Raw genomic sequence first — 12,250 nt, 5'->3', positions numbered from 1 at the left:
TGTAATACTGTATTAACTCTGTGTGAATAAAGAGCAATTGAGACTCCTGTTGAATGAATGAGTAAAAAGCACAAATTACTTTTTAATGAAACCCTCAATTCTTCTCCTTTCCACAGAAAGCCCATAGCCTGAATGCTACTACAGTAGGTCACTTCAGTTAAGCCCCTAATAAACTGTTGATAGTCGAGGGCATTTTTTTCTCCAGTTTCAATAGCCCAGTGTTGGACAGTGCACTTCAGATCGTTAAGGTTAGTACAGGTCTTTTTTAAAAAAGGGGGAGATTAGGGTGGTCGTTCAGACCTCAGTTTACAACCCCCCCACCTAGACACGCACTCAACAGGATGCCAGGGTGGGCTGAAATGTTGGAGAAGGGGTGGGCAGGGGAGCGAGTGGGCACTGCCGGTTTGAAAACGGGGCGCTGCTGGGATGTGCCATAACTGGGTTTTAAAAACACCCCAGAAAAGAACAAAGTGAGGCTTCTCCCTCAGCCCACTTACAAGGAAAGGGAGAACTGCTGAGGGGTTGGGAGAGTCCCTGCTGGTGCTGGAAAGCTCACCGTGATTTTGGGGAGAGCTGAAAAATAGGGCGTGTTCCAGGACCTGGGCCTTTGAGAGAATTGCTGGGTCTGTGGGGATTGTTTCCCCAGGAAAAACAGCATCTTTCCACGGGCAAAACCCAATTTTAGGGCTTCCACCAATGAAAAATTATGTTCTGTTGGAAATTGTGGTCAGAGCAAATAACCCTTCTTGGGAAATACGTATTTTTTAATACGTTGGGGTTTTTTTTAACTATAATCTAACAGATGGAAAGACATTGAGCATGGTGTTTACTTTTTCCTTCTCTTCCTGAGGAGAAAGTTTAATTTAAATCTTCCATTGTGTTCTAGCTATTCAGTGCACAGCCGCTTTCTCCCTAAATCCTCAGCTAAAAGAAGTTATATTTTCCCCATTCCCCACGTCTTTGCTGGCTTGTGTAGGACAGACAGACCTTCTCTGGGGTTGGGCTGCTTGCAGAACCCTGGCACAGCAGTGTGTGTGCCTCCAGGGACATCCCTGTTACGTGAAGAAGTGTTCTGATGGTGCAGGGAAACGTGAAGTGTAATGGGCTCATCGTGCCACTTGGCCTCTGAGATTCATACACGCTCCGCTCGCCTAACCTGTGTGAGTTCTGGGAAGGCGTGAGCCCTTCGCTGTGACATCGTGCAGGTTTGGTCAGGGAAGCTGCTCCTTCTGCAGCAAAGGTGGGCAGGTGTAGGTGGGTTGTGCTGGAAGGCGCTGGAAGGCTGCTGGCTTTGCTTACGTCTCCTTTACCAGGGCAGATCATTCCTCCTTCCTTCGTACCACGAAATAAAACTCAAAACCTCTGCCTTATTACTGACGAGGAGCAGGCAGGGTGGGAAAAGATGTGCCACAGGTTTGAGCAAATCCAGCAAAAGTCCTATTATTTTAAAGAATAATAGTTAGCAACTCAGATTCATTAGCCGAGCAAAATCCAGGCTCCGTGTGACAGCCTGCCTAGAAAACAGTTTGTTTTGCTGTCTTTGGGCTTTAATTAAGACGTGTTCAATTCTAGCCCCCTGGCTCCCCTCTCCCCCTGCCCCCACCCCGCTTGCTGTGTCACAGACCGGCGATCAGACGCTTTCAGATGGTCCAGCCCATGACTTTGACCTTCTGCGCGGTCCGGCGTTCCCTGGGGAACCGTTCAGCTCATGAGGTCTGATTTCACACTTCCAGGATGCCTCGGCTCTCTTAACAATGACAGGGAGACAAAGCCCTTTAGAGCGGGCCGCATGGGGACTTGTTTAAATTGGAAACTAGAGAGGAGTCAAGGAACAAGGTTACAGGCTACAGAATAGTGCTTTTAATAAAGAGCTCACAGCTCTGGTTCAGCTCAAAGAGGGCTACCTCTGTACAATTAATTGAGACATTTATCTGGAGCATCTTAGGCCTCTACTTTCTCACAGAATTATGTGATAAATATCAGCTAAGAGGCAAATGAGATGTGCATGAAATGAATTTTTAACACTTTGATTACTGTGTCTCCAGTCTTCATTAGAAGTAAATTTATTTGTATTTCTGACCTCATTATTAATCAATTGTCTGCAGGTTTTTTTGGGTGCCGTGATTTCAGAACCTGGTATATCAGACAGATTTTACTAAAGAGCTGGGTGATATTTAGGTTTGCAGTCAAAAGCTTTTCAGGCTTCTCCTCCTCTGAAGAACAGAAACTAAGCATAGAAAATGAGGCAGATTTTTTTTTTTCTTCTTTTTCAGTTTTATGTCTGGAATTCAGCCTCTCTTCTATGAAAATTCCATGTTAAAATTTTGATTAAAGTACTTGAAAGTAGTATGAAGATACCAAGGTGGCTAAATGTGCAGAATGTAAATGAGTTTTCTAAAATCTGTTCTTCTAAAATGTCCTAATACCACATGTGCAAAAATAGTCTCTGAAATTGTTCTTCAAATGCTAGGAATTGTCAGAGTGATGTACACACACGTTAAATTCACAAAGGTATGGAAGCCCATGCATGTAAAATTGAAAGAATAAATTCAGAGGCCCTTTGGAAATATGGTTCCAAAAGTAATTTTCTCTGTCAATTAGCACAACCCGATTTCAATATACACTTGAATTATCTTCACAAAGTACAGAAATCAACTAGATGGGCAATATTCTATGGCAGATAAATTTTCACCTGGTCCTATCCTGTAGGTTGCCCGAAGACATCAGTCCAAGATCCTACACTGCAACACTACTTTTTTTTTTTAAACAGTAGCAATTTCAAGATAAGAGTGGCAAAATTAAAAGGCATTTCTGGTTAAGAATGGTATCTATAATTAAATATACAGTGAAAGGATGACTTGTGATTATTAACTTCGTGTTTTCCTCTGTAAATACTCCGTGGCAGTGACTGTGGCACTGCACTGCATCGCCGGGCGAGGTGTCTCACACCGTCATGGTACCAGTCTGTGGCAACATGTTTGCAGCAGCACTGTTAAAGAGGAATTATCATTTCCATTTTAAAGATGGAAAACTAAGAAAGGTTAACTGACTCAGCTAGGGCCAACAGAGCAAGTCCTTGTCAAAGTTGGCATTTGGCTTGGGACCTGTACTTAATCCATTCGATAAGGCGGCTTCTCATGCTATTGAGCCATTCCTCCTCCTGGCCAAAGGTCAGACTGGCTGCTCTGTTGCAGGCAGCTGGCTGGCAGGGAGCTTGGAACAACATTAGTGACATTAGCGTCTGCATGAGTGGCACTGCCCCCCAGAGTCATGAACTGGCTGTCTTGTCTTCCCAAAAAATAAAGGCTTTTTTTTGGCTGTGGAGACTTAGATCTGTAATGGACAGGCACGGCCAGCAGTGGGGGAGAACCATAATAGCCTATGAAATATTCAAACAATATTTCAGCTTTCATAATGATGTTAAACTTGGTTGAACTTTGTGAAGTTGTGGTTTGTGAACTTGGCTTCTGAGAGTAGAAATGGAATTGAAATCTCTTACAGAATTTTTGAACTATCCAAATCATTTTTAGTAGTCTGTGATTCCAGTTCAGTTCTGATAATGTCATTTAAGCAATGCAAAAATTCTTCTCATACTTAGTTCAGAACGAAGTTAGCCATTTACTTAAAACCCATTCATGGTCTAGCTGGTGCTGGACCTGACTTTCTATCAGTTCATACAACTTCACAGACAGATCAGTGGCAGGTAATCTGTATTTAGCCTGCCACATGGCCTCTTCTGTTGAGAAAACTGCTGAAGAAACAAAACTAGGAAATTATTGGTGTCTCTGGACATACACTGAAGCAATGCATGCTTTCCTCAGCCATGGTAGAAGCATCTCCAGAGGCTTGTCGGGAGCCAGCCTCCTGCTATCTGCTTGTGAGTTAATCCTTGTGAAGTACAGTAAGTTTTTCAGAGGACAGGGAGGTCTGCTGTCTGCTTCTGGGCTTGCATCTGCTCTGGAAAGCAATTGCATCAGTGGAAGTTCCTTGTAAGAGTCCACAGCAGACCTGATTAAGAAAGAAAAACATTCTGCAGTGACCGAAGGTCTTTCAGATTTCTTACCTTCTTACCTACAAGCTGGCTTTTCAAAGACTGGAAACAGAAAAGTGTGATGTTTATGACTGTACACGGGTGTTTTTCTCTCTCTAAAGCAGGGAATCATCTTACTGCATAAAATAATACGATGTTTCCAAATGTTTGTTTAATAGTCTCTTTTTTTTTTTTTTTTTTTTTTTCAAATAATACGCAGATGACATGCTGTTTTCTGGAGACAAATGCATGTATTTAGTAGTTTTATAATAAAAGGACATCACAGTTTAACTTGCACAAAACATGGCAAGCAAGAAATTTAAATTAAGCTCTATGATAGCTTTTTATCAAGGAAAACTCTGCTTTGTGTACAAGTGGAGCCAGAAAGTGAGTGCAGAAACTCAATTATGTTGAATTGAAGTCCCTGTTTGGAAGAATTGCTGTTGTTCCAAAATGAATTTTTGCTGGGAAAAACAATCCTACCCAGAACCAAAAATTTTCATTGGACAGCCTCCCCTTCAGGGACCGTTGAAAGACATATCTGTTTAACTTGCCCAGAAATATGAATTACATTGTATTGCAGTTTGACAGCTCTAATATTCAGGTAAAATTCATATTTGTACAAACAAGAGATACTCGCATCTGAATTGGTCACGTGTCATTCAGTCTGTCATGCAAAAGCAGGACTTGCGGAGTTGAATTTGGGATGGCGCCCCACATTTTGTTGGTTTCGCTGCCCACTAGAGTGGGCAGAGTCCGGCTCACCTCCAGCCCAGAAGATGGGCTGCGGTGGAAGTGTCTGAGACCGGTCCACCAGCCCTAGGACAGCCGATCACGAGCCGCCTGATGTCTCTGGAGCTTGCCGAGGGGTCCCAGCCTGGCGAGACAGCGCATCTGCAAATGTGGAAGTCCTGTGGCCTTTGAACTGGTGGAAAGGGCCTTCCCCAAACTTTTCCAAGTGAAAAACACAGCAGGAGTGTTGGGCGATACGGTGCTGTAGCTACTTGAGAAGATGATTCAGGAGCTAAAATTGCGTGGATGTTGAGGTTTTGTTGCTTTGATTTTCTAAATATTTTGAGACGCAATTAAAAACTGTCACTATTTAGGTCTCTCTTCTATGATGAAAAAGTGTATTTTGTATACTGTCAGGAGAAAGATGTTACCCAAGTAGCCAGCCTTCTGAGATCCAGATAATGAATCTGAGCTCCCAGTTGACTTCATTTCTTCTGTGAAGGACTTTCTGGGCTGTGGGGGACTTTGGTTTGGAGGCAAATAGCAAACAAGACCTTACTAGTTCCCCGTTAGGTTCTTTTGCAACTTAACCACTGTTGTAGAGTTGGGCAGGTGATGGCTGTGCAGTTTATCCAGGGGCGTGCAGTAGTTCTGAGAATTAAGGTAACAAGTGAAAGACTAATAGTTTAATTAATGTGTGTGTAGCGTGCAACGTGAGGGACACGGTGCTGATTGAAGTAAAATATTTAGATCTAAGTAAAGTAATCTCAGTCTGGGCTCTGGTCTTGGCGGCTGTCTAAAGATTAACTGCAGTGCAGCGTAGCACAAACAAGGGTATCTGTCAAACTAGATGCAGTGTGTGGCATGATGAATAAAATGGGAAACTTCAACAGATAGGTAGTTCTTTATTTTTTTTCATTGATAACTTACTTGACGAAGTAGAATTCCTTCTAGGGGACGTTCTCAGATAGTCGAGGGTCTGTAGTGGCTAAAGGGGGAAGAAGGGTGAGGGAGGTACATCAAAAGAGGAGCTGCTTTCCCTTCCAGATTATTATGAGTATTATGTAGATTAGCACTTCATTTGTGCCATTTCAGGAGCCTTTAGAATGGTACAAGCAGCATCCAAAAAGCATGAGACGTTACAGCAACAGAACGGATTAATGAGAGTTGTTTACTTACTGAGGTGTAGTGCAGGTCTGATTTCAGCCAGTTGGAAGGTGTGCTTCACTGGTTTTTACTACCTAGTGGTGTCACCAATTCCTTCAAAGAGCTCTCGGTGTAACAGGGGTTGGTCCCACTGAGGCCGTGGGATTACTCAAAAACGGTGAGCGCTGGTTTCGGTGGTGCTGGGAACATGCTCTGAAGTGCCTTAAGCAGGGAGTGGGTTGTCTTACCCTGGCAGAGCACTGAGCACACGTTTCAGGCTGCATTCAGCAGTTTGTGGGTGTCCTGATCAGTAGATTTCGGTACCTCTGGAGTCACTGGAAGAGTAGCTAGAGGCCTAGAAAAGGCGCGGAGCAGGGGGCTAGTGGGAGGATCCGCAGTAGACGCAGGGATTTGGGCAGAATTTCTTGGCGTGTGGCAGCTGATATCTGGGGATATTTGACAGTGGTGGTTCAGCCTGTAGTGAAAGGTGTACTTGAGATGACAACATAATTTAGAATGATGTAATTGAGCTCAGGCAGCACAAGTCTAATCAAAGGTCTTTAAGTGTTCTTTTAGAACAGCAAGATGGACAGCACGTACTTTTCTGAGCACGTGTGGTCTTTTTATATAAAAATGAGGAAAGCCATTTATCTTTTGTTTGAAATTGCTAGTTGCATTAACTAGACAGAGGTCGTCTGAGGCTGCCTTGCTTAAGAGTATGTGTCGTGCTGAAGGTACTGCTTTTGAATAATATAGTGGAAATTCTCAGATTTCCTTGGTCCTTCCAGAGACCAAGGAGACCCAAGGCCAACATCTTCTAACATTTCAGTGCTCTCTTAAGGCTTTCTTTGGGAACGATCCCATTATTTTGAACACTCTTGCAATGCAGCAGGTTGCCATGGCTGTCAGTGAGAGTTAAGATTGCAGTTATTCTTTTTAATAACGAGAACTTGAAAGATGACAGATGGGTATGAGTTTCACCAAGTACTTGTGCACTGCTCTGGCTTTGTCTTTCTGGATCATGTTCACTTATTTGGGTTGGTATCCAAATAACGTTTGCACATACCATATGTTTAGCACGTCAGCAAAGAGTGTTGCCTTTCAGATACCCAGCTTGGTTGCGAGTGTTTCAGCATATGGAAGAAGTGCCCATGGGCGATGGTGAAGGGCTTTGCATATGGGAACAGCGTAGCCTACTCGTATGGTGGAAATGGTGTTCCTTAGTAGAGATCTTCAGAGCTGGGAAACTTGTGCTTGTCAACCATGATATTTGGGCCCTCCCAGGTACCATTTCACAATATTCCTTTTGTCGTATTTGGTCTCGAACTGTTCTCAACTTACAGAGGGGAGGAGAGATGAAATCTTGAGTGTGAGAGGGGGATTTTTTTTTTTTATTTCTGAAAACTGTCTGTCTTTGGTTTTTATTGAGGACCTCTGTGATTGATGTTACATATTATTTAGCTTTCTTAAGTGGATTGATATCCTTATAAATCTGTAAGGAGAGTCACTGAAAAAGTGCATGTCAACAAATGCAGAAAATAAATGAATGTAGTAAATACTTTCTCTCTGTTTGCAGAAGGTGGCCTTTAGGCACTGCAGTGCATTTCGCTGTGTCTGTATACAATTAATAAGCACAAATCACATTGTACTATCATATGCAAATATGACTGATGATACTTTAAAAAGGGAGATAAATTAGTATCATCTAGCTCACCTGCTGTGTCTGTTCTGCCTTCTTTTAACTATATTCTGGGCCTTTCTTTTTCAAATACTGAAGCCCGAAGAACCTAAATAAATGTTTAAGTTTCCTACCACCTTTTAGGCTGGTGAAGTAGGAAGACATCGAGTTGTGTGATATATCCATGATATCCAATCTATCCATATGATACAATATCACATTATCCATGGCTAATGAATTAATAATTTTTCAAGCTTAATGGGAAAGGTTCCTTGGTATATTGTTTGCTAGAGGAGGTAAACTTCAACTACAACTGTAATTCACAATGTGTTTAAAACAATTATTCTTTATCATTAAAGTTAATAATATGCACATTAACCTCTGATGTAGTCTGAATCAATACCGCAGTTTGGGAGATGTGACCCCTAGACAGCTTTGTCTAAATATTGATTTCATTGTCATTTGTATAAGGTATGAAACAAATTACATGCCTCCCTAATATCATTAATGTAGCCCTATTGAGCTACTCAATTTACGGCTTCTTACAATGCATGACAAAGCATTACAGAATTATTGAAGACATTGTGAAATACAATTGCTTGGTGAGCTAGATTTGATTGTGGAAGGCCAGTGCCAACACTCAATAACTTTCAAGCACTTTGCTGTCCAAAGAAAGTCCAGGGACGAGAACAAGCCACTCTCCAGTATGCAACTCGGTTGTTAATTTCCATCAGACAAAGTTCCCTTGGGTTCTGGGAGCAGCAATTTATTCTGCAGCTTTCTACTTCCGTGTTTGAGCCTTACATGAAAATACTCCTTACACCTGTATGGTGTGCCGAAGGCAAATGTTCTCTTCAATTACTGCAGGAAATCAAAAGAGGTAGGAGGGACAGCATCCCTCTGTCTCGGACAGCATTTGTAGTGGTTGTCGTTAGTGTCATAATTTGAAATATGAGTTAAATAATTTACTCCACACTGCGATTTATTCCCATTGTTGCCTCAGTTGCAACTCTCTTCTCACCATGCCCCTCATGTTTGTGTTGCTGCTCCTTCCACCATAGCTCTTCCTCAGATCTTCCTCATCACACCTTCTTACCCTTCCAGGAAATTTCAGGGTTGCCCCGAAACCCTGGAGATATCAGTTTTCCCTTCTTTCACTTCCTGCCTCTTCGGAGAGCTCTTTTTTTTTTAGTCAAACAAACTGTTGTTAAGCATGAGATTCAGGTGTCTGCTTTCCTTCTTCTCCTTTCCATGTGCAAATCTTGGCCTCGTGGATATCCAGGAAAAAGTTTAGGATCAGTTTCATGTCTTTCCCCTAAACTTTCAGTCGGGATGATTTTTCTTGCTTTTTGCTTGGTGTCTGAGCACTGCTCACCTGCAGCCATTGGCTATAAACTCTTTTCACATTCAGGGTCACACACACACACACACACATTTCCTTTCCCTATTCTTTTTCTTTAGCTTAAAAAAAAAATCAACTTCCATATCCCGTCTAGGATATCGTTTCCATTATCTACATATTACATTTTCAAAGCAGCATCTTCATACTTCCTCCTGTGGTGGCTTTCACGCTGAGGGACCTTCGTGTAAATATATGCAAAGCTACTTCATTGTGCTTTAATGTATACAAAAATCTCAACCACGTTTGAGCTTCTGCTGTGCTGAGACTACAGCCCATCATTCCAGCTGATATCGTCTCATTGTTTAATTGTACTTGCCCATTTTCTCTGGTGTTAGGCTTTTATCTGAGACTGTCTTTAAGGTTTTTTGATTTTTGGGAGAGGATTTGTACAGCGTGAAACATGTAGGGCATAGTAATCTTTGGATAAGTATTATAGGTGCTATGTTATTACAAATAATATGGAATAATACATTTCCTACATATCAAAATGCTCTAATTATGTTATCATTACAGCCAGTGCAGGATTGGCACCATTAAAGTAAAGTTCTCTTAGCTGTCTCAGAAGGGTGCTTGGCACCTTTTATGAACATGCTGTTTTTTCATCAGAAAAGTCTGTATGGTGATTTCTTTCTTTCTTTTTTTTTTTTTTTTAAAGACAAAAAAGATGTTCTTTTAGTATTATGGAGATGAACAGCCTGTTATGATCATCTTGAATATAATGCAGACCATAGGACTTCCCTGAATTAATTCCTGGGAGAATTACAGTGCAGCTTAGGAAAAGAAGCAAAAAAAACCAAACCCAACCCCCACAACCAACCTGATTTTGATTTAAACCTTGCACACAGTGGGTTTTCTTAGTTTATAAATTTTGTTCCAAATTTTCTCTTACAGGTAAAAGTGACCCATTTTGTGTAGTTGAACTGAACAATGACAGACTGCTGACACATACCATCTACAAGAACCTCAACCCAGAATGGAACAAGATCTTCACATTGTAGGTGTTTGGATTTTGTGAGCGTGTGTGTGGGGCTGGGGTTTTTTTTTGGGGGGAGGAGTGTTTTGAAGGGGATGTATGTGTGAATCAAAGATACCTGTGGCTGATTCTGAAGAAGGATAACGATGACATACCAACATTTCTAAACCAAACAGCTTTAATACTTTTCTGAGGATTAAAGACATGAAAAAAAAAAACAGATAAGGGGTACTATTTAAAGGTAAAAAAGCAAAGTCTGTTTCTTGGAAACCAGGTATGAGTAATGCTAAGCACTCCAGACTCCTACCAACTTACGTGAGAGTGTCAAGAGCCAAATCCATCGCACTGGATTTGTCCCTGAAGTTTCGGGTGAAAAAAAGGATATTGTGATTATGACCTCCATTAAAATGTGGATGTTAACTTTAATAAACACTGGATAATTATATAAAGGAAGGAATTTTAAATGCAGTCACACTTCTCTGAATTATGATCAGATACTTTCCACTCGTTCTTCCCATTTACCAGACGCAGCTCCCACAATACCATCTAATATCATACTGCTACAGTGCTGCTGTTGAGTAAAATGCAGTCTGAAACATTCAGTTTTTTTGGAATTGATGCGGTTGGGTTTTTTTATCCTTTTGTTAATTTGAAGACAGTAAAAGGTTGTGACAAAACAGAAAAAAAAGTCTTCCACAATCAAAATGTTCTTGTTATTTTTCTCGCTCAGTTGCCTTCTTTTTCTCGCTGGTTCTATCTGACTGCAGGGTGACACCAATGAGTAGAAAACCGAGCAGTTGCAGGTTTCTCTGCTGCTGAAATCAGCCAGAAAACCGGGAGAACTGTTAGCTTTGTGTACACTTACTTCGCATTATCATAAAAGAAAATGCTATACTTTGCCCTTGATCTCAAAACTCAGTCCGATTTTAATTATTTTTTTTTTTTCACTTCCAAATTTGTCATTTGTATATTTGGCATCCGTAGGTTTTCTTGCCCTGCAGTGAACTCTCAGGAGTGAACTCGGAACAAAAGAAAAATTCTCACAACAGTTGTACTTCTCATTAGCTTATTAACGTAGTTCTCATGTATGTATCTGCAAAGGCACTCTAAATTCTTCATTAATTTATTTTTAATTATCTACAAACAGAGCCAATAACTAATCAACCTCCACTGCTCGACAGTGTTCTCTGGATAAGAAAATGCCTGATTTTGTAGAGGACAAAAGACTAAACAGGAATCAAATAGAAAAACTCAAAAGGCCTTCAAGGAGAGTTTTGACCTCTCTTCTATGTACGTTTTATTTATACTCAGATTTGTTAATTAATTTTGGTCCAGCAATCCAGTTTCATCTATAGGCATATATTTTACTGGAGTTAAACTGCTTTGCGTGAATTTGTATTTCCTGGATCAGCCATTTGATCAGAGATAAGTTCTCTCAAACAATTCTGTGTTTTTTTCCTCTGAATGAGGAATGTGAATTTTTCACTTGAGAGTTCACAATGTACAGTGACATTTGTTGTGCAAGGTGGTGGAGTGTTTAATAGCTCACAGGCAAAAACCAGTAGTAGCTGAAAAATGCATCGTTTTGTATCGCTTGCTCCGAATTTGTTGTGGTGACTGTTGGGTATTTGCAATTAAGCAAGGGCTTCAGAATTAAAGAGCTTGTGCTCAGTGCAAGGACTCGTGGAGCTCGTAATTATTTCCGTTTACAAACCTGCAGATTTCACAGCGTTTGCAGCAGGAATTGCTGCAAGGATAGCAGCGTTTCAGGGGTAGTGTTTAACGGCTCTCAGTCCTGCTGCTGGCGGCTGTAAATCCCCCAAGCACTGCTCCGCGCTGGCTCTTGCGCCGCAAACCCCAGGTAGGAGATTTAAAGCAACATCCTTCGGAAAACTTCTGCTGGGAAAACCCCGCGGAGAGAGCCAGCCACCGCCGCAGCCCTGAGGAAGCCTTTTGGTCGTAGGGAGGGATGCCTCCGTTACCCAAGTTCTGTTCTCTGCCATGGCTTGGGTAAACAGACGGGTGTCTGTTTTTGCTAACCTTCCAGGCTTTTGTCCTTGGTACCCGCCGGTGTAGGTGACTCCTGTCTTCTGTGTGTGCTTCTCCCTTTGTAGCAATATTAAAGACATCCACTCGGTGCTTGAAGTGACAGTTTATGACGAAGACCGCGATCGGAGCGCTGACTTTCTAGGCAAAGTTGCTATACCGTTGCTGTCTGTAAGTTTCATTCACCTGACATACTGCTCTGAATTTTTCCTGCTGAAATGGGGAGGGCAGGCGGGGGGTGGG

General features: G+C 41.7%; 1 protein-coding gene across 6 annotated transcripts in view; it reads left to right on the top strand.

Moving 5' to 3' along the window:
* The window catches only part of MCTP1 (multiple C2 and transmembrane domain containing 1), a 274,684-nt gene that overhangs the window by 163,992 nt on the left and 98,442 nt on the right, over positions 1–12,250 (top strand). For all 6 annotated transcript variants that reach the window (XM_026866731.1, XM_026866730.1, XM_026866735.1 and 3 more), the window contains 2 exons: positions 9,880–9,982; positions 12,076–12,178. In XM_026866731.1, the coding sequence (XP_026722532.1) occupies positions 9,880–9,982; positions 12,076–12,178 (206 nt within the window). The remainder of the gene's footprint in view (positions 1–9,879; positions 9,983–12,075; positions 12,179–12,250) is intronic.

Source organism: Athene cunicularia (assembly GCF_003259725.1).
Source record: "Athene cunicularia isolate RWA chromosome Z unlocalized genomic scaffold, athCun1 chrZ_part3, whole genome shotgun sequence".
In the NCBI taxonomy this organism is placed as follows: Eukaryota; Metazoa; Chordata; class Aves; order Strigiformes; family Strigidae; genus Athene; species Athene cunicularia.
This window is presented reverse-complemented; position numbering and strand designations above follow the sequence as displayed.